At 45.1% G+C, this 27,120-nt stretch overlaps 1 protein-coding gene across 2 annotated transcripts; it reads left to right on the top strand.

Moving 5' to 3' along the window:
- On the top strand, positions 1 to 27,120 carry LOC144094011 (deoxycytidylate deaminase-like). Of its 2 annotated transcripts, none has more exons than XM_077627846.1 (5): positions 1 to 162; positions 1,682 to 1,829; positions 7,532 to 7,667; positions 14,703 to 14,916; positions 27,009 to 27,120. In XM_077627846.1, the coding sequence occupies exons 1-5, from the start codon at positions 116 to 118 to the stop codon at positions 27,034 to 27,036; spliced, it is 573 nt and encodes a 190-aa protein (XP_077483972.1). In that variant the 5' UTR covers positions 1 to 115; the 3' UTR covers positions 27,037 to 27,120. The 2 variants fall into 2 exon arrangements, with proteins under 2 accessions (XP_077483972.1, XP_077483971.1); XM_077627845.1 differs by lacking the exon at positions 27,009 to 27,120 and adding an exon at positions 16,965 to 17,155.

The following is a 27,120-nucleotide window of genomic DNA, read 5'->3' as shown; positions in this document are numbered from 1 at the left end:
CGAAGCTGGTAGCCAAGCGTGGTACACGTGGTGCGCGATTCAATCATGCCGGTTAGTTTTTAATGAGGCATTGTCCGGTTTTTAAATAGAATACGTAGTTTAAACACCTTACGCAATGGGCTCAACGGTGGAAGAAGAAAGAAGGAGAGCAGCAGAAGAACTGTAAGCGTCTCGAAACTTGTGTAACGCTTGCAAACGCCATTGGAGGCGTGTTTTTGCTCAGCGTTTAACTGTCTCGTGTCCTTGTGCGCGCGCTAATTCATGTGCCCACCTGAATCATACGGACGAAATGTTTAGGTGTTGTCTGTCGTAGACTTTCGCGAAGGTCGATATTGATAGGCGGCTGAGACGTTTACTGCGATGTTATTGCTATGCTCTCTACGGAGGCCACCCTTACAGTATCCCCGACATGCTAGTGGCAAAATATTTGCACTTTTTACTTTCCTAAAGCTAGTAAAGACGTGCGCCTGCATGTAGTACGTGCAGCCTGCCGATCAATTTGGCACAGGCTCGAACGCGCTAGTTGCCTGTGTGCTGCTGCCCTGCTGCGCTGTGGTGCCACCTATCGGAAATATTGGTAGTATGTTCGCCGACTCGCAGCCGCCTCTCCGGTCCGGTCGTGGCCGACCTCCGCGCCAAGATTTAAAAAGCTGTACCAGTGAATGTCCGTGTGGCACTCTCCCAGCCTCTCTTGGCTTCTTGATTCGCCCTGCATACGTAACCGTACTGCGCTTAGTCATCATCATCATCAGCCTGACTATGCCCACTGCAGGGCAAAAGCCTCTCTCATACCTTTCCAATTAACCCTGCCCCTCTCTGTGTGCGTGCGTGCGTGCCTACGAGAGAGAGAGCTCTGAATTCATTTCAGCCGCCTCTGTGACTTTAATCTTCCCTGGTGACGCAGAGCGCAAGGATGTTTCGTACCTCCGCATCTGAATGAGGAAGTGCGAAGTGTTGTGCTGAAATAATATTATCGTAACAACATTTGCATTCTTATATTTGTCACAATATTCAAAAGAGGAAAAATTGTAAAAGTTGGAAGTCATTGCGGTTCAGTACGTGATGTGCATTTTGTGTGACAGCCACAGGTGCACCTTAAAGAGAGGTTAGTTGCGGCATTCATTTAAAAATCTATTTCCACTTTGAGCACTAAGGTATGCTTTTGTTGTTCAGCTTATTATCTGTGCAAAACCTCCACGACATCATAGGTGGTATTGTCACTTGGTGACAAGCAAAGCTTCTTAGCTGTTTGATTGCAGCTCTTGTCCCTTGGTAATAATAAGCGATCTCTTCTTTAATATGCCAGCCCATGCGTTGGTATAAGCTTTGCTGTAGAGAACTTATTTAACAGAAGCCCAAAAAATGTCTTCCTGAGAGGTGATTTTCTACCACTATGTGTCATAATCCTTAATGTTTCATAATTTCGAAGGAAAGTTACCTGCATACTATTCTACAGGAGATCTAATGTGGCATAAATTGTTGCATGATGCAATAAAGCAAACACAGTAGAGCATGAAAGCAGAGCTGACCTTATATGGAGAATTTATTGGCCGATATGTCCCGGTTCTCTGAAGCAGTGGTGTTTGCTTATTGGCTTCTGATCTGATTACTAATTTTCCTTTATAGAATGCCTAAAGTCGAGGTTCATGACATGCTCTGTATGCTTTCTCAAAAATTGCAGGAGTGACTGCGCAGCCCGATTTCTCAAAATCTCCGAGCCAAATTGTCGGCAACGATGCACAAAGCGAAGCGACTACCTTTCATGGCAGGACTACTTCATGTCTTCAGCTTACCTGGCAGCAATGCGCAGCAAAGACCCTAATACACAGGTATATGCACACCTGGTCGTGACATATTATTACCTGCACTGCCCATGCGTTTCAAATGCCGTTTGCCTACCACAGTGGCTTAGTGGTTTTGCCATCCGGCTGCTGATCCAAAGGTCACGGGAATGAATCCAGGCCACAGTGACCACATTTTGATGGAGGTGAAATGCAAAAATACCCGTGTGCTGGGTGATGTTAGCACACTTTAATTCGCTGTTAATGGCGCCTATTACAACCATTCAATTTGAACAATGGTTCGAAATGGCCTATTCCGAGCAATCCGGGCTGCTTCTGGACATGTAGCATCATTCAGTATGTTGCAGAAGGACTGTGCTCCAGTTTCAGAGCTGTTTTTTTCGTCAGATGCATGAGGGAATATTATTAACCTCGCACGAAACCTGTCAACACAGAGTGATTGCTCAAGCATGGTGCCTAAGGTGGCATATTTTTGCACTAACCCTGCTCAACAGCAACAGTGTCCTCATGATCACAGCATCGATGCTTGACTCCGTAGGTGGCATTCATTCCTATGATTACTCCCCCCAGCCCAGACAGCTGCTCATTGGTAATTTTCGTTTTTGTGCCATTGCCGAGAAGATTCACTACTTTGTGCCACCAGCAGTGTAGCGGACAGTTGTCTGCAATGCGGCCCGGGTCCACCCTTCCACTACACTGCGGAGTAGCCCAAAGCGGTGCTCACGAGCAATTTTTTTTTTTTTTTACTGACCAGAAAGTTTAGCATGAAGAGGTCTCTAGCTGAATGCTCATTTTTGGCATAGTAAAGTACAGAACTTATATTCTAGATTTTTTATTCTCTTATTTTCTGACAGGATATGTTTAATATTTTCGTGACTTTTCGGCGAGTCTTTCAGATTTTGCCAATCAAAGATTTTTCTTTCGCAACCATCATATATTGTTTTGTTTTGTTTTCTTTGTATCATTCAAAAAATAATTTCTTTAGCAATGCTATGATGTTCTGCAATAAAGAAAACTTTTTAAAGTAGCAGGTTTTTCCATTTCAATAGAACCAGTCATACCATGCTGCCTGTCGCAGCTGCCCACGCGTAAACACACAGCCTTTCAAGTCCATGTTCGCTATCTCTGCACCCTCCCACCCCTGAATTCCTTTCTGCTGAGCTGGAGTATTTCTTTATCACAGTATTGTTGGTCAACTGGCTAATCCTCCTTCACAGCCACCCTAGCACCCTTTCCACATCACACCCTCCATCTCCTCACACAGGTTTCCTCCTGAAAGTGAAACCCTATCTAAACCCCCGCCAATAATGAACATTTTCCTGAACACAACTTTATTCAACGTTTGATGCTGAACTTCTGCAGAGAATGGGGGAGTTTTGTTAGAAACATGAGAAGAAATAAATGAAAAAGACCTGCAAGTTGTGATTCCGTACAGTGAATTAATGCCTCATGCAGTTGCATGTATCTGACAACAAAAGATTGAAGGTGAATTCACCTCCACTCATTTTGATATGCCTGTATGTTGCAGGATTAACAGGGCAAGGATCAGCAGTAAGGGTAGTACACATTACCATCAGTGAAAATGTTAAACTAACTAGTAGCAAACTAATCTGCCTAGGCTGTTGTACTGTTGGAACATATGCTTTAGGAATGCTCTGTAAAAAAACGTAGTTGGTTTTGTGTCATATTTTTGTTTTGCGCATGAAATAATAATAATAATAATGCCTTTATTTTCCATCCCAAGGATGTGGGAGGCAGAGAGAAAAAGCTAGATTTCCAGCTTGACGGGCACTCGCCTCTCCCGATACAAATACATAACTTTTCGAAAAAAAGGCATACAGACAAGCGTTTCAACATAGACAAAAAGAAATATAATGCATAAAAAGGACAATTTTTACACAATTGCACAAACCATAACAAACAAAATGATGTGCATATTATCATGTCACACATCAAACAAAAGATGGTGCCCGCATGCGTATAGGTGAAACAAAATGACGCAAATCTTTTGGCCGAATACATTGAAGATTGAAATTGTAATTTTGGCACAAGTTTAAGAAATATGGAAGAGTGTTTCTAAGCATATGTTGTCCGTAACCAGTTCTGAATGAGTGTATGTGCCAAATATCGGTGTTTCTGGTTGCATACTTGATATTTCTTTCTGCAGTGAAGCCAGTTGTGCCATGAACGAGGTATTGTTTTTGAGCTCAGTAATGTATTTTAAGCGGTATGCATACAGATCATGAATTCGCATTATGTTGTCTTTAATAAAGAGTGGTTCAGATGGATGATCATATGCTACATTGTATATTATTCTGAGCATTCTTTTCTGCTAAATGTATAATTTTCGTAGGTTCGTGAGGGATGTTTGACCCCATACCAAATGACAGTAATTTAGATGGGAACAGAACAATGAATTATGAAGTAGCATTTTCACTTTTTTGGGGAGGATGTGCTTATGAGTGTAAATCAATCCAATGACTCGCGACAATTTTGATGCTACGTAATTCGTATGATCAACCCATGTCATTTTCTCGTTGAAAAGTACACCTAGTACTTTAAAGGAATTCACTATCTCTATTTTAAAATGATTAAGAGTGATATCATCATTAATACCAGCATCCTTGTTTTTTGAACGGTAAATAATGGCCTTTGTTTTGGAAGTGTTAAATTTTAGAGCGTTATATTTTGTCCACTTTTCAAGCTGCCCAAGTGCTGTATTTGCTTTCAAGACCATGCTCATGGTGGATGTGGCTGAAAAGAATAAACTGGTATCATCAGGATAAATGACCATTTTTGTTTCTCTGTCTATCTGTGTAATGTCGTAGACCTATATCGATCCCAGCCGCGGCGGTCGAATTTCGACGGAGGCAAAATTCTAGAGGCCCGTGTGCTGTGCGATGTCAGTGCACGTAAAAGAACCCCAGGTGGTCGAAATTCCCGGAGCCCTTCACTACGGCGTCTCTCATAGCCTGAGTTGCATTGGGACGTTAAACCCCCATAAACTCGTTGACGTATATATTAAAAAGGAACAGGCCCAAAATGCTGCCCTGCGGCACACTGGAAAAGAGAGCTTTAACATTAGATCGATGACCGTTTATTTCAACATACTGCTGCCGACTCCCGAGGTAGCTGCTCAAAAGCATCAATGACGTTCCTCGAAAGCCATATACTTGAAGCTTTTTTAAAAGTAATGCGTGGTTCAAATGATCAAAAGCCTTGGAAAAATCTATGTATATTCCTAAAGCTAAATTCCTGTCATCAAGAGATTTTAGAATGTATTCTTCTTGTTCTAATAGAGCTAGTTCGGTCGACCGGTGTTTCCGAAATCCGAATTGTGAAGGTGTCAGTATATCATGTTTATTACAGAATTTATTCATCCGGGTCAAAATTACTTTCCCGAGCCCTTTCGAGTAAACAGGCAGTATTGACAAAGGCCTGTAGTTTGCAAAGTCATTCTTGTCGCCTTTCTTATAAACAACTGTTACCCTTGCAATCTGCATTTGCTGTGGAAAGACACTATTTTCCAGACAAAGGTTGAATATATGGGGAGGCATGGTGCTATTACATCAATGACATATTTCTCACGTTTTATCTTAATGCTGTCTTTATCACAGCTCCCAGAATTATTTAATGCAAGAAATATAGTCTCCTCTTCAGACTCAGTTACAGGACTTAGGAAACATGACTGATCTACGGTACAGTTTATGTAGTCCAGAGCCATCACATCATAATCATTTCCCTGGAGGTCAACAAAAAAAATCATTAAACGCATCAGCCAACTTGCTGTCCGACAATTCTTCTTTGTTCAGAATAATTTTTGTAACTAGGTTTGATAGGGAGGGGGGATTAATCACACTTTTTAACTTTTTCTGTGTCACGCCATTCCTAGAGGTGGAGTTAAAAAAGAAATTGCAATAATACTCATTTCTAGCAGTTCTGATATCTTTCGTTAGTTTGTTACGAAGGCATTTGTATGTTTTAAAACGATCAGAATCACGAGTTTTCAAGAACTTCTTGTACATTCTATCCTTGATGTTGTTCTTTATGACGAAGTAGTTCTTATTCTATGAAAAGACTCAGAATGCAAACAGGATTGAGCCACAGAGAGCACAAAAAGTTGCATAAGGTGGTTTACTGAGATGTGTTTGACAGAGATTTTAAATACCATTTTGGGAATAGGCATTCAAGCCCATTTTTCTTGTTGGCTCTTTCTTTTTTATGAGGAGCTTTTGCTGACGGCACCTCAGTGCACTGGAGAATAGTAGCGCAATCTTAGACTGCTGGGAACTGCAGTGAGCTTTTGAAATGTAAACGCATTTTCCAGGCTTTTGCCCTGCATAGGGCTATGTTCTGTTTGATTCACTGTTTCTTTGCGATGTTACAGAGTTATAGAATATATAGAATACCAAACGGTGATTGGCTGCAGTAGCTCAGTGGCTCAGACTATGCTTTAGTCAGATTATTTGCAGATTTGTGCGGTTTTTGAAAAGATTTTGTGCATAGAAGATCGTGCTTCCGTACAGGCGACTCTCGAGGCACTTGATGGCTGGTGCCAGGAATGCGGGATGAAAATAAACAGAGAAAAAACTGTCCTACTATGTGTCAGGAGAAAAACATGCCAGCATATTCACATGTTACCTTGGCAATAGTGCGATTCTGGAAGTTGGCAATTACAAATACGTAGGATTAACTCCTACATACAATCTGTCAGTTTCAGTTCACATTTCAGATATTTCTGCTTACTTCTCAAAAGTTAGTTTCACAAAAGGAAGGTTAAAAAATTGCTCCTGTTGGTACAAAGCTTTTAGCTAATACAGCAAAGCCTTGTTGATAAGTTTTTTTTTTTTCATTCTAAGGAGGCAAAATGCAAAAACGGCCGTGTGTTGTGCAGTGTCAGCGCACATTAAGGAACTGAAGATGGTCTGAGTTAATCTAGAGCCTTGCACTGCAGCATCCCTCATAGCCAATATATTGCTTTGAGACATTGAACATTACATACAAATACGGACTTGTATCGGAGCTGTGGTGGATATGACTTTGGGGAATTACTAGTTATGGCTGCAGAAAGGCACCAAGGTGAGCTAGATGGTTCGTGGTTGAAAGCAGAAAACAGCACAGAGGAATGGATGATGAAAACAAAAAGACGCTGACAAACAACTAAAAGGGTTTTTTTTTTTTTTTTTGAGCACAACAAGTAAATTAAATAAGTAAATACATCTAGCTGTCAGTCAATGCCCATGTTTTTCTTTCTTTCATCCATGTCTCTGTGCTTTTTTTCACCGTCCTAGTGATGGCTGTCTGGAAGAATCATTAATCTACTAAACTGCTGCTTCTGCATCCAAGAGGTTTACTGCTATCTTTTGGTATTGCAACTGTGTTCAGTGCTGTATGTGCTGTACATGCATTGTAACATGGACAATGTGCTCACACTCAGGCATTCATACCATATGACAGTGTTAATTTTTTCTTTAAAGACTTTTGAACATGTTTTATTTTTGCCTTGGCAGTTGAACTTGCCATTAATGGTGTACTTTTTTAGTGCTAATGGTGTGAACAAAAGAGATATTTGAAAGATATGCATTGAAGAGGAGCAAACACAGATCAGTTAGGGACAATCATGGCATTTTCCAGAACACACTGTGTTGGAGGCTACAACTCATATGCGGCTTTTCATTTGTAGGCTTACTGTTTTCCCTGTTTTAATGCGTAACTTAAATGCTATGCAGGTTGGCTGTGTGATCGTCAATGAAGAGAATAGGATTGTTGGCGCAGGCTACAATGGAATGCCCAATGGACTCAGCGATGACGAGATGCCTTGGGGAAAGTCAAGCGACTCGCCAGTGGAGACTAAATATCTGTACGGTGAGTTGTGCTGGCACTTGGCCTCCTGTAGTTTCTCTGACTGCTTTCAATTGATTCTTGACAGTTTATTATTTATAGTATCGTCTTGAAGTTATTTCCTTGCCAACAATGCCCTGAGGAGTTTTTTCACTGAAAGAATGCTACACTTTTGTTGTACAAACTGTATAGAATCCACTTCCTATTTCCTTGGAAATCATGTACTCATTATGACATCTCGAACTCAAATTCTTTTCCTTCTCTCATTCTTCTTTGTGTGATGCGTCTTGAAGCAGGGTGCAGCACAGAGGGTGTTTATGCTGCTGTTGAGCATCTGTGCTGCACACCTCGCGATTCCTGCCAACAGCAATCAGTACTCCTGCCGCCTGTTGCAAATAACCACAATTAGACTTCTTTAGGCACAGTTCAGAGTAGTTTCAATCAGTGGAAGCAGTTAGTCTACCTGGTGTGCTTTGCGTGTTCAGGAAAACAAAAATGAGCTGCCTGAAATGGGTATGTAGCAACACTTTCTGCTCTAGGGGGTCAAGCTTGATCAGGTTGGTAATTGTAATGCTCGTTTTTGTATGAAGTAGCTACTTGAAAAGTGTACCTTCACAATAATGGGCAGCTGGACTAGTCAGTAAGCTATTGTCGTGAATGATATCACGTAGCATACTAGGGAGAGGCAGGGCTAACGGATAGCTATAACGGATAACGGATTTAAAAATACGCTTTGTCTGCCTTTTTGTCGTATTTGAACTCCATAGAGGACGCCTATGGTTTTTCCACCGAGTTTGAGGCGAACGGTACATTTCCCTTTATAGACGCCTTGGTAAAACGCGATAGTGCCAAACTATTGTTCAGCATTTTTAGGAAACCCACCAGCACGGGGTGTTATTTCAACTTTAGATCTGTCCACCCAGCCTCACATAAGAAATCGGTTGCTGCCACCTTATTAAAAAAGAGCCAACGCATTTGCAGTTCTGAAGACGGGGCAAATGACTTTGACATAGTGCGGCAAGAACTTTCACGCAATGACTACCCGACATCTTTCATGGCATTGGTCGAAAAACAGCTGTGTCGACCAGAACGTGAAACTGCTGTGCCTTCCCCCTTGAAATGTGCCGCTGTTCCCTACACACCTGGAATCAGTGAGGCTTTGGCACGCAAGAAAACTGTGACGTGCTTTGGTCGACGTAAAGGACGTTCTTCCAAAAGAAAAATATCCCGGCGTGGTCTACAGCATTCCCTGCTCCAACTGCGACTGCGTATACATTGGCGATACTGGTAACTTCGAAAGGCGTCTAAAAGATTATAAAAACAACGTTAACAACAGAAAAGTAGATTCCAGTGCGATTGCCGAGCACTCCACATAGAAACAGCACATTATTGACTGGGGCAAATGCATGCGTTCTTGTGACAGAAAAGAAGAAATTCCCTCACCTTCACCTGTACTCTTTGACGATACAAACGACCTGTCACACCTTGAACCGAAACTGCGGAAATCTGATAACTGCTTACGCACTCTCCATGTGCCCCCTTTTCAAGCATACATAAGCTCGCGCACCCGCTTCTAGTTTTTGCTGTAAACACGGCTCCCGTACTGTGGGAGCCGAAACGTCTTGTGTATTTTTTCTATGTTGTGGTCGGCGTCTGCAATGTCATGTTTTAAGAAATTACCTTGGGTCCCTCCCCCCAAAAATTCCTGGCTACGTGCCTGGCTGGAGTGCAGAAGCAGTCACCGCTGCGGTGGTTTCCCTGCAGTGCCTAGATGCAAAAGGGCAAACCAGTAAAAAAAAAATTGGCAGTGGCTTAGCTCAGCTATGCCAGGATATATGTAGCAAAAGCTAAGGCATAGCTTGGTTAGGCTTGGTTAATCTTGATTGCAAGTCCAGGTTAGTCTGGTTCTCTGGCTAGTTGTCACACGGTTGGTCACGTGGTGCGGTGCGACCACGGTGGGAATGCGAGCACGGCGAAACTGTTAGTTCGTGGCCAACAAAGCTTTGGCTACAAAAATTTCCCAACGCTGATAGCGTTAAGATCCCTCCCGCACGAGTACTTTTTCTCTTTCATGGATTCATAGATCATGGTTAGTCTTCGTACCACTACTGGCACAGTGGTTTAGGAGCTGAACAATGCGCCACTGCCCATTCACGTGGCTGTATCAAACACAGCCACCGCAAGTGCTTGCGAGACCCAGGTGCTCTTCCCAAGCCGCTGTACTCATTTTTGCACAGATAGTTCGTCGGGAGGCTATCATATGTCTCGACCAACGAGCTGACACGCTTTGCCATGGTGAAAAGGTGGCAAATAAATTGAATTTGAATTAATTTCATTGCCACCTGAGCCACCAGCTTTTTCCTGACAGGGAACGATGCAAAAAAAATACAATAACTTGCGGGCTGATGCGGATGATGAGCCGTAGCTAAGGAGACACAGTCACATTACAATCCCATCTATTCATCGTCGATACCATTCATGCAGGCTGCTTCGGCATTCCTTCCGAGTTCCTTGTCCTTGGCGTATCCAAATTTTGTGAAAGATAGTGCGCGAGTACTGCAGGTAACAGGGGAAGAGCTATGTTGTGGAGAGGTTGCGAACATCTTCCTTCGATGCCCCCTCCCTCCAATTCCCCTGACGAGTGCCTGGCAGTGTCGTGTGCTGTTGCGCTTTCGGATAGTGCAGCATAGTCGGTATGGGTGCTCACTTGCAGCTGCATGGGGGTGGCCCTTTCTGCTTTGAAGTGCTGGATGCTTGGTGTTGATCCCCACGGCTCCCTGCTGAATCGCTGGGCACTTAAAGGGTCATGGCTTTCTTGGGCGTTCCTTTGCTTAGTGTGCCGGAATTGTTTTATGGCTTTCATTCCTGCTTCCTTGCTGTTTCTAGCATTTTACCTTCCCCTTCAATGCCTAGCTGTGACATTTGTGTGCCGTTCCTACATGTTTGTTTTCTTCACAACATGGACATGGCTGCTGAGAACGCTTGCGGGCTGCCGTATTTCAAGCTCTTTCTTGGTGGCTTTATTACGGAGATAAGATATAAACGGAAGGAAAAGATGTTGCCGGCCTCGGTAATTGCTCTCATCTTAAGTGCCTGAGCTGCTGGCTGGAAAAGTAAAAAGATAAAAATGCATGCACAAACAAAACTGAGACACCGAAAGACCACAGGACAAGTGCCTTTTTTACAACCGGTTTATTTGGAAGGGAATGAACTCTTAAATGCAAAAAGATACCAAAAGCAGCGATAAAAAACATAGTTAACATATCAAGCTTAAAAAAGAAGACAAGGAAGAAAAACTAAACCCTGTGAGAATAGCCTGTTTCCCTCTTAGCGAGAGCGAAGGCTTGCTCATGTAGTTTCCACACGAGGCTATGTGGAATGCTTCCATCACCTCTCTGGTTCTTTGTTGTGGATGACGATACAAGACCTGTGCAGTCTCAAAGAGATGACTGCAACTGTTGCATTCTCAGAGATGTTCACTCACCCCTGACAAAGAATCATTTTTGTGCTTTCTGAGGTGAATGTTCACACACTGCCCGGTTTGCCCTATGTATGTTAATCCACAGAGGAACGGAGTTTTGTACAGCACACTATTTTCACTTAGCACAAATTTCACTCTGTGCTTCACTTTGCAGCAATGGGAACTACTGTCAACACTTTCTGCCTTTCTTTGCACAAGAGGACAAAGTCTTCCTAATCTCTGGGGGCCAGATAGGGCTACTCCAACATCATGTCTTTTTGCAACATGTCTTAAGGGGAGATGCGCGTCGAAAAAGCTAGTTTCCCGAGTAATTTTTCAGTTTTGAGTTTTTGCCTGTAAAATTATCTTTGGACATTCAGCTACAACTTCCCATAAGATCAAGGCAAAATTCGATCGCGAAATTAGTGAAAAGTCTATTTTATTCAACCACGGTGGCTCGAGAAAGTGCTGTTTTTCGTGCAAATCGTCAACTTTCGAGCGCCTGCATCTCAAAAACAGCGCGTTGCCCGCCATTGTCGTTTGGTGGGAGAGGTTGAGTAAGCCTTTTTCTCGTAGACAGCGCCTCTTGCAGTTTCGTATCTGGCCGAAAATAATAAGAAAAACACGTTTTTCTCGCATGCTCCAGCGGCTCTACTGATTACGTGGTGCTCTAGCGAGGCCGCCATTGGCCCAGACTGCTGCGATGCTGTGGCGAAGCCTACCTCCTTCCTTTCTTGCTCTCGCTTTGTACGGCTAGTACGGCGTCTCGATCGAGCTCTGCAGCCTTTTAGCATTTGTTCATTCGCGATGGACAACTCGCAAAAGCGCGATTTCCGAGCTCGAAGCTCTCGGACGAACAACCCGTACCGAGGATGCCGTCGCAAACCTCACCAGAAAACGGCAACGGCAAAGCAGTCACCCGACGCCAGCTAGTCCTAGCCAGGCCAACGGGCACTCGGATGAGATCGACGCCTCGGAGGTGAAGATTGGACTCTTCAAGGAAGATAAAGCAGCATGCGGTCGACATTCTGCGAGTGCTGCGATATGCGAAATTAGCGCGCTTACGGTGCTCGTAAGCGGTGCTACTTGCCCTACGTGTCGTACCTGTACCCTTGCGGTACGCGAACCGGTGGAAAAGCGAAAGGGGCTTTCAGCTTTTCTTGAGCTGCACTGTGAAAATAGTGAGTGCCCAGCATCGGTGCTTTCTGCTGTGCACACCTCGAGCCGCGTAGTGCCCAGTGAATTTGCGGATGGCGCCAGCGAAAATCGGGACTATCAGAGAGGAAGCTCTCGCTACAGCTTCGCCGTCAACGTAAAACTGGTGGTGGCTGCGCGCGCGATTGGCGTCGGGCACGAGCAGCTGTCGCAATTTTGTGCTAATCATGGCCTGCCAAACCCATTTGCAGTGTTTGCCTAATATTTCCTTATTTTGCAATAAAGTTTCATGTGCTTTAGTGAAGTTTCTGAAAAATACAGATGTTTGAAACTTTCAAATGCAGTTTTCTCCATTTGTAGTTTTCAGCATATTTACGTGTTGTGCAACAAATTTCAAGTACTTTAAATAGTCAAATTTGGATGAAATTTTGCACACAGCCTCTTCAAAGTGTGTAAAATGTTGCTATTTATCTGATTATAAAATATCTCTTAACATTTTTTGAAAAAAATTCAGAATGTTGACACATGGTGCCCAAAATATACACTTTGGTGTTCCTGAATTGTTTTTACAATTATGGGCTAAAATGAATAAATTTGAAGCAGATTTCAACATACTACATTACCAAACCATCACAATGAGCTATTGCAAGCTGCTCTAAACATATATTTCATTATCAAAAAAGTTGCACAAAATGCCCTATATTGTGCTTGTGTGGACCCTTTTACATAAAAACTAATAAATGTATGCTGAAACTAAATACATATTTGGAATCAGCATTTAAAACTCTATCAGTGGCCAGAGTTTCATCACCTTAGGTTCAATATTAAAGAAAAAGTGTTTTCAAGGAGCATCTCCCCTTAACCCATGAGATAAGCGGTGAATGTAAGGAATGACAGCACGCCTGCATTTTCATCATGAACAGCATCCAACTATCGCAACTTTCCATTCTGTTGAAAAGTAAAAGGGACAGGGAGAGGATAGTGATGTGAAGTACAGCGAGGAGTGATAGCAAGCAAGGACAGAAGAGCAGTTTACACTCACAGACACTTCCTGGTGACTAAAACTGCTAAGTTTTTCCTTGCAACCTTCGGCCTAAGAGCTAGCACTAAAAAATGAAGACATACACGTCAGTTATTCCCACGATGATGCGACATAAAGAGAAAGGTAGCAGCTTCCTCATAGTGCCTTAGGGCGCGGGGGTTGGAGGGGGCGAATTCTGTGATTAGTAAAGCAATGCATTTACATACAACCGGCTGGGTCTGGAGAACGAAGCAGGAAGAGCGAGAACACTACAACAGACTGTAAGATGAGTTGTATCGAGGTTAGCCTCCCCCGTACCACTGCTCTATCACAGTGTCTTCTTGACAGTGCAATGGTGTAAGGGTGAGCATCCAAAAACAAGGAAAAAATCTCGCCATTGTTGTCAGCAGACCAGATGCATTGTGAATTTTCTTTTGCACTATAATCCGTTTCATGCATAGCAGGCAACACTGCGGAGGCCGAGGAAATAGCGTGTCTGCGAAACCATATTACTCCACTGCATGTCATTTGTTCTTCTCGAAGCCTCAATGGGTGTTTATATGAAAACAAAGCGTTATGAAATGACATGGCAGCACTGAAAATTATTGTCAATTCTGTGTGATGCTCAGTGTTCGGGCCCTGTGGGTACAATTTTTGCCTAGGGTGGATTACTTTTTAAGCACGGTTGGAGTAAAATCGATTCGCTCTACCAGCCGCGTACCATACCGCCACATTTTATTCTTATTTCTCGAAGTCTTGTTGAGTCGCAGGACGAAAATATGGCAAGAGGTAAAAGAAAGTGTAGGAGGTTACAATTCACGGTACTTCAGATATGCTGCAACGAAATATGTCTATGGTCACTGTGGTCGTATGGCGAACAACTTTTTGAGCACAGACTTACCCTGCGCGAACAGGCACACTAACTTTGGCAGCGTTGCCTGCTATGTATGAAAAGGAGCATAGGTACAATGCAAGTGCAGACAGAATCCTACGAGCGCTAATAAAGCGCATCTCAAAGAACATAGACCATAATTTGCTACCTTGTGAGTGATGTTTGCTCTCAATTGGGCCAGTAGTTTGCGCACCGGAATTTTTTAAAATCCAGCACATAAATACAGAAGCCTGTGTAGTTGCCATACCAAGGAAGCCTGCAGCATGTCAGGGTTTGTGATAAAGCAGAAGTTAAACTAGTAGCATGAACACACATGCAGCAAGAGAGGAGAATAAGGAATAGAATGGTTTATTCAGAGTCCTACACCTGCTCTTCTTAATTGGAGCATCATACAGCAGTGTTTGTTATAGGCAAGCAGTGTTTAGCACTTAAGATGGAAGGTTATATGTTAACAGCCCTTCATAAAATAGGGAAACAAACATAAGTCCTAGCAATATATGAGAGTGTTCAGTGTCTGTTTGCCCCATGCAGTGTGCCATGCTGAGATGAATGCCATTTTCAACCGCAATTGCTTCGAGCTGCGTGGCTGCACTCTGTACACAACACATTTCCCCTGCAACGAATGCGCCAAGATGGTCGTCCAGTCAGGCATTCGTCAAGTGGTCTTCCTCAACAACAAGCACCCTGACGAGCCCATCTACGCAGCATCAAGGCTCATCCTCACCAAGGCTGGCGTGACGTTCAGGTTAGGCAGGGCACTGCTCTCTTATTTATCCCCGAGTTTTCTTGAAAGCACAGTCATCCTTAATATGTACTACTACAGTCTTTACTTTGGTGAACAGCTACACGATGAAGCTGCTGTGGTGCAGGGTGTTTTTTTTTTTTTGCAGGTGCATCACTTCAGATACGTATACTCCTACGTTCTCTTGCTTGACGTGATATCTATTTATAATACAGGGCGAACACTTGCTCAGAAGCAGAAGGCCATAGCCAGCGAGATTTCTGCCACTCTGTTTGTGACTAGGGTATTTGCTATGCTTTTTGCTGCATCTCTTGTCATGATCCTAACGCACTTTAGAATGTGAGTGGATGCTGGCCTACTCTATATTCTTGAAGGACCAAATGCATCATGAGAGCCCCACTGTTGTTGTTCTGGTCACACTGGAAGTGGCCTAGTATTTACCCGTGGTGGCGACTGTCAGTTCTTATCATATACACTTAAACCTGCAGACACTGCTACCTATAGTGATTGCACTGCTAAAGTCAAGCAGGTGTACCACATCCTTTGTAGAACCCAAAGTCTGCTGGGCATTTACATTTGATTGATTACTCCTCTCATACAGTCAGCAAAACAATTGAATATCTGCTGTGAGTGAAAATGTCTGTACTTCTAGGAATGTTTACTTTCTCTAGAAGGTGGACATTTTAACCATCAGATAGATTCATGTCGCACTCACAGTTTGGGCTGTTTGCTCTAAGTAATCGCATCTTTGTGGACAGTGTTAGTTTTCTTATGTTATTGTTTTTTCTGCTCAAAAGTAAAGATGTGGAAATATTCAGAAATTTCAAATACCGAATCAAGTAGTCTATGCTCAAAATTATTCGAAACGAATCGAATATGCTCTCAAGTTTTCAAATGCTTTTCGAATAATTGGTGTAAAATTCGAATATGACCTACTGTATTTTTCTTCTGTGACTATTCCAAAAAAGGGACCATACACTTCGCGTATCATGCTGCCAAAGAAGCGCATGCACAGAGGAACATTTAAGAGAGTGAGGGGTGGGGTAGGTGAGGTGCTGATCTTGGTTTCGGGGGGGGGGGGAATTAGTGTTTGGTCATGAATAAATCACTCACTGCCGCTGCACGAATCTTCCTGTGGCGGCATCATATGTTCCTCGCCTTCATGCATTTTTCTGGCTTAAAAGTGTTGTTTCCGGTAAAAATCGCATATATTTGCTATCAAGTAAGCCTACCCTGTCAGTCTAGTGTGACTTAGTATTCTCATTTAGTGTCCCTTTAAGAAGGTCTGCACACAAGCACAATCATGTGGTGCTTGTGCACAGAGCAGGTAGAAGATAACAATAATGCTGTTCTTTGCACCCAACAAGCTCTCAAAGCTTTGCAGAATGCCCAACGCTGAGGTGACTCAGCAACGAAAATATGGCAGAAAGCACAAATGGGCTTTCATTGTTTGTGAAAGGCGTCATTTATCAGATTTTTCTAACCTGTGGAAAGATGCATCTCATAAAAACTTGAAGATGCATGAAGGAAAGGCTAAGAGTAAATGCTAACAATGTAAAAAGGCATGTGAAGGAAAAATCTACATTGATTTTCCTGCTAGCCACTGCCTGCCAGTGTTGGTCTGCCCTGATGCACTGAACTGCACCCCAGGCCTTTAGGGCAATGTTATTGTCAGGAAAAGCAAAGAATCTGTCATGCACAAAATTGTAAAATCTGAACGGATCACTAGACGGGTGGATTGCATGCCTTCTCTGACAAAAAAAGCTAGCTTTTTGCGCACATCGGGATGATTCCTCTGTCTTTGACACCATATGTATTCCTGGGAGTTGCTCATAACAGTGATGTTGGAAGCTCATTTTCTTTACTCCATTCTTCATCCTATTTTTGTGCTGTAGTCATTTTCTTTCTTTTTTTCTATATCCTAGGGTTCTTTTTGTAGATTATTCAAACCCATTATAGTTGGCAGTACAAGCAGACAAGTAATCTATCTTTATTTCACATGTAGATTATTTGCTTTAAGTAAGCGCTCACATCTCAGTTTTCTTTTTCAGGCGACACATACCTGAGACAAAGAAGATTGTTATTGACTTTGAGCAGCTAGCTGCCTTCAAGATCTGACTGTGGTACTTTGTTATCATCTGCAACATCATTAGATATTATTCATAGTAAAAGCATCTGCCAGAAATCCTCTTTGTGTTGGGTTGTTGACATTCTTTCTTTATTAAAGGACCACTGACCAGGGGTCTGGGCATTTTATACAAATAATCCCAGTGCATAGATGAGGCACTGAAGATAACCTCTGCAAAATACTAGAGCCATGCACGCCCCGAAAAGCAGTAAAAATTCAAATCGAAGCCTGTTCGCTCTTTCCTTCGAGAAGCCAACTTCCTCATCCTCTATGCTGGTTCAAGTTGACATCATCTTCAAAACTTTCGCGAAAGCCATTCCACTTTTGCGTCGTTCTGACTGATGGGCGAAGGGTGGGTGTAGCCGGTTCGTGGCGTCGTCTGTTCGTTGCACGCACGCTTTCCGTAGCCCCCCCAAAAAGCGAGGTAATTAGTTAACAGTGCCAGTTCATGTATGCTTCAGCTTGTTCTTTGCATGTGCCATGTCGTGTGTCATCGAGCCTTTCCCTTGCTCGCACAGCCGACCACTCCACACACACACTGCTTCTCGCTCGTCCATCTTGTACTGCCACTGTCTTAGTTTTTCTCGGCTCCATTGAAAGACAACAGAAACTTAGGAGCAGAGAAAGGGCACAAATACATAGAACGCATAAACACGCACGGAGAAGTGCAAACGCAAACACTCATTTCCAAGAAATGCCAAACGGTTCCCCGGTCCGCACTTCACCGTGCGTTTCGAACAAAAGCGACACCTGCCTCTGCAGTTGCAAAACGGTGGGGAGGCCTCACAAAATATATATATATATATATGTATATATACATGCATGAAAGGAAGGCTCCCTAACTGGGGGATTTCACTGAAAAAAAACAACCAAAAAACATTGAGGTATATGAAAAGATGTGCTCGCTAACATGCTGGGGTGGTCGAGCCTATCGCGTCTCTCGATCGTTCAGTGGCCGGGGAAAGTGCAACGACGCTGTTTCATCGTTGGATGTGCATGTAGCGACTGGAGTTGAACCGCGATCCGACACAGATTTCCAGAAAATTGTGCCCGTTGTCGTGTCTGGCTCCAATGCATTGGCCTTCCAGACAATGGTCAAGAATGTGGTGGCTTGCGGAACACTTCACTCCGGATGACTAAGTCCACGGTCCAAGACTATTTCAGGCAATGAATGGCCGGGGCTGAAGGAGCCTGGAGCGAGGAAGGAGAGCAGATACAAGGAGCAAAACAGCCTCCGCCGCACCTCCCTCCTCACCCCCACGCAACGTACTTCCTAGCAAAAAGCAAGAAAAGAATTCTTTTCAAGGCGGGGCCATGATGTAGACTAGTGATGTACCCCACCAGACGCCACGCCTCCCGCTAACATTCCAGGAGGAAGGGCGAATTTCACTTGACCAGGCACAGCCTACTCTACCATTCGTAAAAGAGAAAAATCTTGGGGAGGGAACGGAAGGAGAGGAGCATGGTGAAGTAGCTTGAATGCGGTTGGTGTAACTATGCTATTAATAAGTCTTTTCAAAAAAAATTTTGCAGCCGCACCTTCCGGGGAGGATGTCTCGCTAGTAAAGAGGTAGGAAATATTTTCGACCAGAGGGTGGTCAGTGGCCCTTTAAGAAAATAGTGTATGCAGAAGTCCACTTGGTAGAAGGAGTTTGGTGAAAAGAAAAGCTTCCCTTCCTTCTCATTTTAGCCGTGTGGCTACGAAAGAAGGGGCACTTGACTCAGCTAGGTGTCTACTTAAATGTTCATTGCATATGATAACTTGGAGGGAGAAGCACAGGACACTTTAAATATTCCTACGAATAAAGTTATTACCACCACCACCACCCTCCACTTATTTCCCTCTCCCTTTCATTCCCTTTTTTATCCCTTCTGTCATGGTGCAGCTGCGGCACTGAAGTGAGGCCATTGCTGGGTCTTTTCTTTGTTCAAAACAAAAAAATATAATGTGGTAGTTTAACTGTTGTCACACCAAAACAACACCGAAGTCTGGTGTCGCGAAATTCGCAGATTGGTCGAGAGTGGTCTCATGACCTTGTGATGTCATCACAACCTGCCCATTGGGTTGTTAGTAACTTAGTTTCTAGGCTGCAATCTAGATAAAGAATTAAAGTAAAAAATAAGCTGCTACTGCAGCTAGCAGTCTGCATATGGCGGTTGATGGGCCGACAATTGCAAAGGAACTGATGCAAATGCATACAGAAGTTGCAATAGAAGCTGTAACAAATGTGAAATCAATGCTATTGCATTCCACTCTTAAGGTGACCTCAGAGTGCACCCCATGCACCTTGCCTTGCTAGAGATCAGTGTTTTTACGCAGGTTTTCGGCTGTCAGCGGCGGTGGCATTCTCTCTCTACTCGTTTTAGCCGGAAATATATTTGTGGGGACCGCCTTCTGTCTGGTCTATTCTCTCCACAACATGTATCGAACAGAATAACCAGACTGTTTGCATGCTTGGTCGTACTAAACAATGGAACTGTCGTGAGCATGTGTTTAAGTCGGCGTACTTTTCTAAGAAAATTATGGGAATGCGCTTCTCTTGAAAAGGCTCGATATTGCCAGCATCACCTGCTCTGCCATTGTCGGTGTTTCTGAGACCCTGATTCAAAGGATTAAAGGCAAAAGAACTGCTAACGACTCTGCCAAAGGTGGTTCCTTATGGACATGGAGCTATGCATAGGGTGAAGAAGGTGGCAAGCAGGTACGATGTGCCTGTCCTTTGTTCTGCTCCACACAAGCCGAGCGGTTTGTGCTCGAGTATCGCGCGAAATAACTCCCAATGCTACAAGAATGCCAGGCCCTATATTTTTTGCCTGCGCCATCTGCACGGTCTATGACATCCCACTGAGGTGCGGAGGAGCCTATATCAGCTAGACAGGCCATTGTATCAAAGATGACATGGGAATAAGAATTGAGATTAGAAAGAGTAGCTGGGTCTATACAAGGTTTTGCAGGGCGTTTTTGTTCTGGCAACACTGCGATTTAGCTCCAGAGCACTTCCTGTTTGAAGAGAAGCATGAAAAGCTGGCGTGTCACCTGCACCAGCGCCTTATCAAACACTGTGCGTTATGCTTCACTTGCGGCACTGGCTTATCAAAACCAGAGAGACACGCATCGTCTGTACTGGTGGAGATCTTTTCAAAAGCTGCGCCATTAACACCGGAAGCGCTTTGCGGCTGCCATCATCAGCACCCATGCTTGTTTAGCAATTACAAACATGAAAACTGCAAAGCGTGTAGTTGCTCGAGGCGTTTCGGACTGAAATAGAAGGTGGCACATGTGTTAGAGGTGCTTTGCTAGTTCACCATAAGAAAGAAGAAAGATCCCTTCTTGGAACCTTCTTGTGACACGATTTTCTTGATAAGAGATTTTTATTTCTATTCTGTCAAGTTTGCGGTTTTTAGTTTATAGGATTTCACTTCTTGCACTTCACAATGCTTTTACCCTGATGCTTTTTTTTTAATCAGTTTTAGTTGAAGCAGAACTTTCTTGCGTTGGTGAAAAAAAAAAAAAGCCAGCTCTTACGCATGTTATCTTATGGCTGGTTGGATGCTTCGCTTCGTGGTGATGGGTCACATGGCGTGACTTCTGGTGTGTATAAATACATGTCCTGTTCGGTTGAAGAAAAAGCTCGCAGTGCTCGTCTGTGTCTCTTCTTTTTTGACTTGGCACCCTTTGAACGAGAGCAGTGCACGGCAATCATGCTCAGAAATACTTTAGGAAGCGTCCTCACAACAAGGTCTATTGCGGTGAGCATTGTGCTCCTTTAATTGTCGTCAAAAATCAAGTTGCAGAATTATCACGAGCCATTCTCTAATAGCACATGTTTGTCATGAGCTTGAGTACTCCCTTAGGTCATGGTCAGGGCAGCCGTGTGACGCTACTCACATCTTAGCTCTGAGTAAGAACTGGGACCCTTCGATTGAGGGAGTTCGCGTGGCCATGTTATAGCGGTAAAAGCACTTATACTCTGTTAAAGCTTTTTGTTTGGCCAGTTGGTCTAGAATTGACTTGTTAATCTACACTGCTTCACTTCGAAGAAATATTTTTCCTCTTGCTGGTTTCCTAACGAGTGCAGCTTGGCTCACAAATAACGCAAGATGAGAGTAAAGGTATGCCCTGAGTGTTCTCTTTATAACATCCATATCACAACCAGTGCGATGGATGTCCTGACCGTTATCTTTAGGAGGAAAGCACCCAAGATTTAGTCTGCTTTTGGAGTGTATGCACTCTCAGAAAAATACCGTGCAGCCTATATTGCTAGGTTACAGATACGACCACTTTATAAGGGTCGTATTCTCAATGCTCACCTGCAGACTTTCTTGCCTTACTATTGCCAATCATGATGGTCTTTTCATGCTTGTCATACAATTGCATGCCGTGACGTGTGACGTCACACCCCACGTCACACGCCTTATACACAGGACCAACCTTTCTCCCGACGCACTCATCGACATACTTAGGAACACACATACAACTCCTGGTACCTCGAATCCCCTGCCCCCCTATGCAGGCACCCCGAATGCCGGTCTCGACGCGGAGGTTACAGACGCAGAAGTCAGAGTGGCCCTCCTCACTCTCCACTCTAACTCCACTCCAGGAGTTGACCGTATCTCCAATAGCATGCTCCGCAATTTAGACGATCAGTCGATTGCCCAACTCACGGGGTACTTAAACACATGCTGGCAGGAGGGGACCCTTCCGCAATCCTGGTGCCACGCCAAAATCTTATTCTTACCCAAGTCCCACAAACCGCTTACACCTGCAAATCTTCGTCCCATCTCACTAACATCATGCCTTGGCAAGCTTTTGGAGCATGTCGCACTCGCCCGACTCACCCAACGCATGACGGAGCAAGACCTCTACCCACACAGCATGGTGGGCTTCCGTCCCCACCTGTCGGCACAGGACGCCATGCTCCAGCTCACACGGGATATTTTGACCCCTCATACCGAGCCACACAAAAGCTGTCCTTGCCTTGGATCTCTCCAAGGCCTTTGATCGCCTAGACCATAAAGCGATCATGGCGGCGCTCTCCCCTTTGAACGTAGGTGAACGTATGTACACCTATATTAAAGCATTCCTTACTAACCGCATGGCCGAAATTCACTTTGGTCCTGACACATCCCGCCCATACACCCTTAGTGGGGTTGGCTCCCCCCAGGGATCTGTCCTCTCCCCTTTTCTCTTCAATGTCATACTCATCCCCCTTGCCCACAAACTACAAACCATCCCTCGCCTTCGGCGTACACTCTATGCTGATATCACTCTGTGGACCACCCATGGCAGTGATGGAGACATAGAGAGTACTCTGCAGTCAGCAGATACCCTCACCGAAACACATGCGCGGAGTATCGGACTCTCATGCTCTCCGGTGAAGTCGGAGCTCCTCATACTCCGCCCCACAAATCGAAACTGCCCCACAGCTGCCATAACCATGACACTGGAAAACCGGTACATTCCGGAGGTACAGACTCTCCGGGTACTGGGCCTCCACACCCAGAACAGCGGGAAAAATACTCTCACCATCCAGAAACTCAAGCAGACGGCAGTGTCGGTATCCCATGTAATCCGCCGAGTTTCTGGACACCACCGGGGCATAAAGGAGCATGACCTATGTCGTCTCATTCATGCCTTCGTCCTCAGCCGCTTTCTCTTCACGCTCTGCTACCTGAAACTCCAGGGCACAGAAATCTCCACCCTGGATGCCATGATCCGAACAGCATTTAAGACAGCACTACACCTACCCCTTAATACCTCAACCAAAAAACTCCTCCAGCTAGGCCTACACAACACGATAGGTGAGCTTATCGACGCCCACCGACAGACACAATACGTACGTCTCGCGAGAACCACCACCGGCAGACACATCCTACACACCCTCGGTATCAGGATACCAGACACGGATCCCGCACAGCTCCAGGTCCCCGACCACATTCACCGCGAACTACTTATTAAACCTCTCCCCAAAAACATGCACCCCACCTACCACAAACGCTCGTGCACGGGTGCTCCACAAACACTATGGCATGGAACCGGATGCCGTTTGGATGGATGCCGCATGCACAGGCGAGGACGCGGTTTTAGCCATCACGAACCCCTCCCTACAACCAATTGCCACCTTTCACGTATCCCCGACTGCCACTTCGGAGGAGGCTGAGGAGGCCGCTTTTGCCCTAGCCATCACGCGCACAGAGGCACGGTATATACTATCGGACTCTAAAACTGTCATAACTAAATTTCGCCCGCGGGAGAGTTCACGTCCCTGCGTTTCGCATACTGAACTCCCTCGCCTCACACCCGCCCCGCCACATGGAGCTCATATGGGTGCCTGCCCGCTCCGGGAATCCCGGAAACGAGGCTGCCAACGCTTTAGCCCGAGGTTTTCTCAACCGGGCACCGGCGGCCTCCGATCTGGGGTTTTCACGGGAGCGCATGCATTCATTCAGTGAACTGACACAGGTCTGCAAAGCCGAGCGTCGACTGTACCCCCCACTCCATCCCTCCCTCGACAATTATCAGCAGACACTTTGGAGGCGGCTCCAAACACGCACCTTACCCTCCCCTTATATATGCTCGCGCTATCACCAAGTCCACACAAAACCCTCCTGTGCCCTCTGCCACCACCCCAAAGCGACTCTTGATCATATAATTTTCCTCTGCCCGGCAGATCCTCGCCCGCAGGGCCTGGAGCACCTTACCACTTGGGAGGCTTGGGAGACCCTACTGCGCTCCGATGACCCGGCCAAGCAAGCCACAGGCTAGGCTGCCAGCGTCATGAGCCTACGGGACATGAACGTTTAAGTGTAGTGGGGCCCAAGGATCTACGCATCCTAAATTCCCCTGTGTCTAATAGTTTCCACCACCACCACTAGCTGGAAACAAGACGAGTGAAATTTTACATTCATTAAAGCTACGAACTGGGCGAGTTGGTATTGATTCATATTTGAACAGCGCAAAAAAACAACGGGACACAACGAAGAAAGGACACCACAAGTGCTGTGGTGTCCTTTCTTCGTTGTGTCCCGTTGTTTTTTTGCGCTGTTCAAATATGAAATTTTACGAGTCAAGGCTAGGTGGCATATGAGCCACCGCCCGATTTGAATGGTTCTGCCTTATCCACCCATCCATTTATCCACCCGAAGCCCTGGAACGCACGCCTATGGAACGCTCACAGGTGGTTCTGGTGGGGCACTATTTGTGGAGTCAGTGGTGCGGCGTTCGCAAGAGAGCGACAGCACGCACCACAGCACTCTAAGCATGGTGTTGCGCGTTCCTTAGTGATTAGGTGTTCGGTGCCTTAGCCAGAGGACGTGGGGCCGAATCCTGGCAGCGACGGCCCCGTTTCGATGCATACGCGAATTTCTTTAAAGAACGCCGTGTGTTCGAAGTTACCGCAGTACCCCCCTATACGATGGCCACGTGTGACTGCATCTGTTCTTACTGCTGGCTGTCAAATTCAGGGAAAGTGCCGAGTAGAATGGCAGTGCAGTCACCGCATTTCGCTTGATGAGCGCGGACAACTAGGGTACTTTAAATATTTAGCTTAAACGCTTGTATTTACCTCGTGTTCGGGAAAGAGGCCATGCTGAGTCCAACACTGCTGCCTACCACGGCAACGCCAGCTTCAAGGAAGCGCCATGTGACACTGTTTAGCCGCCGCGGGGGCTCAGTGGTTATGGCGCTTGGCTGCGTACCCGAAGTACGAATTTCGGTGGAGGCGAAATTCTAGAGGACTGTGTACTATGCGATGTCCGTGCACGCTAAAGAACCCCAGGTGGTCGAAATTTCTGGAGCCCTTCACTGCGGCGTCCCTCATACCTGAGTTGTTTTGGACGTTAAACCCCTTAAACCAAACCAAACAACGTATTCTTTCTTTTTCTTTGACGTTAGGAATGCTGGATGATGGTGGAACTCCGTTGCCGCAGCGTTGTGCTGCCGCAAACCCTTCATGACAGCTTCTGTTCGAATGTCATGCAGTTCGCAAGGTGCTGAGACCTGATGCCGTAGCGCTGGGCTACTAAAAATTTGCTCTGAAGAAAGGAAACGGCGAAGTAATTGTCTCACTCCTCGGTGGAACAACCCGCTTTCAAACCAGCGTCCGTTTGAAAATAGAAGCGCTGGTATATTGCGGTAGCGTTCTGCTAGAATAAGGTGGTGGTTACAACATTATTGGATTATTAGTTGGGGCTGGGGCGAGCCCTGGGTGGCCGCCAGCCGGGGGCGACCTCTTGAGCTCGCGTGATGAAGGCCAGCTGCGTTGTTTTTCTTGAACTGGCAAAGAGCCTGTCCCATTCATCCGTCGAGGGAGCTGGCAAGAGTGTCGTCGGAGCGGGTTTGCTTGCGCATTCTCGTAGTATATGGTCTTGGGTGGCATGCGTCCCGTCACCACAGTGTGGGCATGCAGGGTCATATTCACCGTTCGTGATTAAACATAATCGGGCGGCATCTGTCATTGAAACGTGAAGCACCTGAGCTGCGGCTAGAGGGAATAAAGTGACAGGGATGGGGAAAGAAAGGGGGGAGCGAAAGTAAGAAACGATAGGGGTAGGGGGTAATATACACTATGTACAAATACAGAATATGCTAGCGAAAGAAAACAACGTTTTTCTGGTAAGGTATCCCAAACATCAATTTGCGAGGAGATAAACTGTATTTTACAAATTTGGCACAGGCATCAAAGATGAAATATACCATGGCTCTTTGTAGATGAGGGTGTGGTACTTGAAGAACAAGAACAACGCAGCAACAGGGACTAGAAAGCAGAAGGGACAGGCGATGACTAGAAACTGAAGGCTTATTGAAAAGGAGCACATGAAATAGACCCTCTTTGCAGGAAACTATTGTATCTAATGCGCTGTTGTATCTTGATCATCATGACTGAGGTTATCAGCGTATCAGTGTTATTTGCGCAGCTCAAGCGCGCACTTGGTTGTGAAGAGGGTATATTTTGCGTTACTTTTGAATTAACGTTCAGTAGTTGTTGCAGTTGCTTCAAAAGGGATGATACATACCCACGGTGAGGTATAGACCAGGGTTTGGTGCATATCCAGACAGCGGGAAACTCATCCAGGTTTATCTCAAGGGGCTGATAAATACAAATAGAGAAATCTGTGAACACAAATAACGAATTTTAAGAGATCTTGCATCGAGGAAACAAAGCGGCAATAAATTTTAAAGGAATTGCCATAAATAAATTACTTTGGAGAGAAAAGTAAAAGCAACGAAAAGGTAACCCAAAAATCTCCCTGTTTTGATCACATACCTGTGAAGAAGCTCACAAACCTGCCTAAGGGCAAGCCCTTTGACGGTTGCGCCGCAAGAGAGAAGAACGGAAGAGTAAACGGCGGCCCTAATTGAGCCAGAGGATTTGGCAAAAACTGAATTTCCTGCCGTGCAAACCTTCAGTTGCTAATCAGCACCTGTCCAGTCTTCTTTCTTGTCCCTATTGCTGCGCTGTTTTTCTTTTTCAAGTACGTGCCAACTCGCTCAACTAGCCGTTTTATTGAGGATTTCGTACATGTTGTAGTTGCTCATGAGCTCACACACAGGTAGACATATGTTGATTTTAAGGCAAAAGCCTTTAATGGCTCATACTCACGGTTTTCGTCCGTCCGTCCGTGACACTCTTCAACTTGATAAGAAAAAAAATCTTCGTGCACGATGGGATTTGAACCACCATCCTTCCGTTCCGCAGCTGAGCGTGCCAACGACTACGGTACTTCCTGCCAACGCATATGTAGTTCTCCTTGTCTAGGACGCTGGAGATTGTTGCAGAAAGGCGTCGAATCAGATGGATGCCTTCCAAATGCCCTGTCTCCAGGATTTAAGATTCACAAACGATGGTGTACTTAATTAACATCTTAACCACACGTCAGTAACACAGGCAGCAACACCGCGCTAAAGGCTTTCGCCTCAATGCACTTTAGGTCAACGAAGTGCCCCCTGGATTTTTTTTCCTTTCAGTATTACTCTTTCCAAACCTGGGGGTTGACGGACGCGCGAGCCACAGCCAACGCGACGTGTGAACCCAGTTTGAAGATCAGGAAAAAAAGAGGACCACGAAGCTATGTGGGAT

Source organism: Amblyomma americanum, chromosome 6 (assembly GCF_052857255.1).
Source record: "Amblyomma americanum isolate KBUSLIRL-KWMA chromosome 6, ASM5285725v1, whole genome shotgun sequence".
Lineage (NCBI taxonomy): Eukaryota > Metazoa > Arthropoda > Arachnida > Ixodida > Ixodidae > Amblyomma > Amblyomma americanum.
Note: the sequence above shows the minus strand (reverse complement) of the source record. Positions and strands in the feature narration are given on the sequence as shown.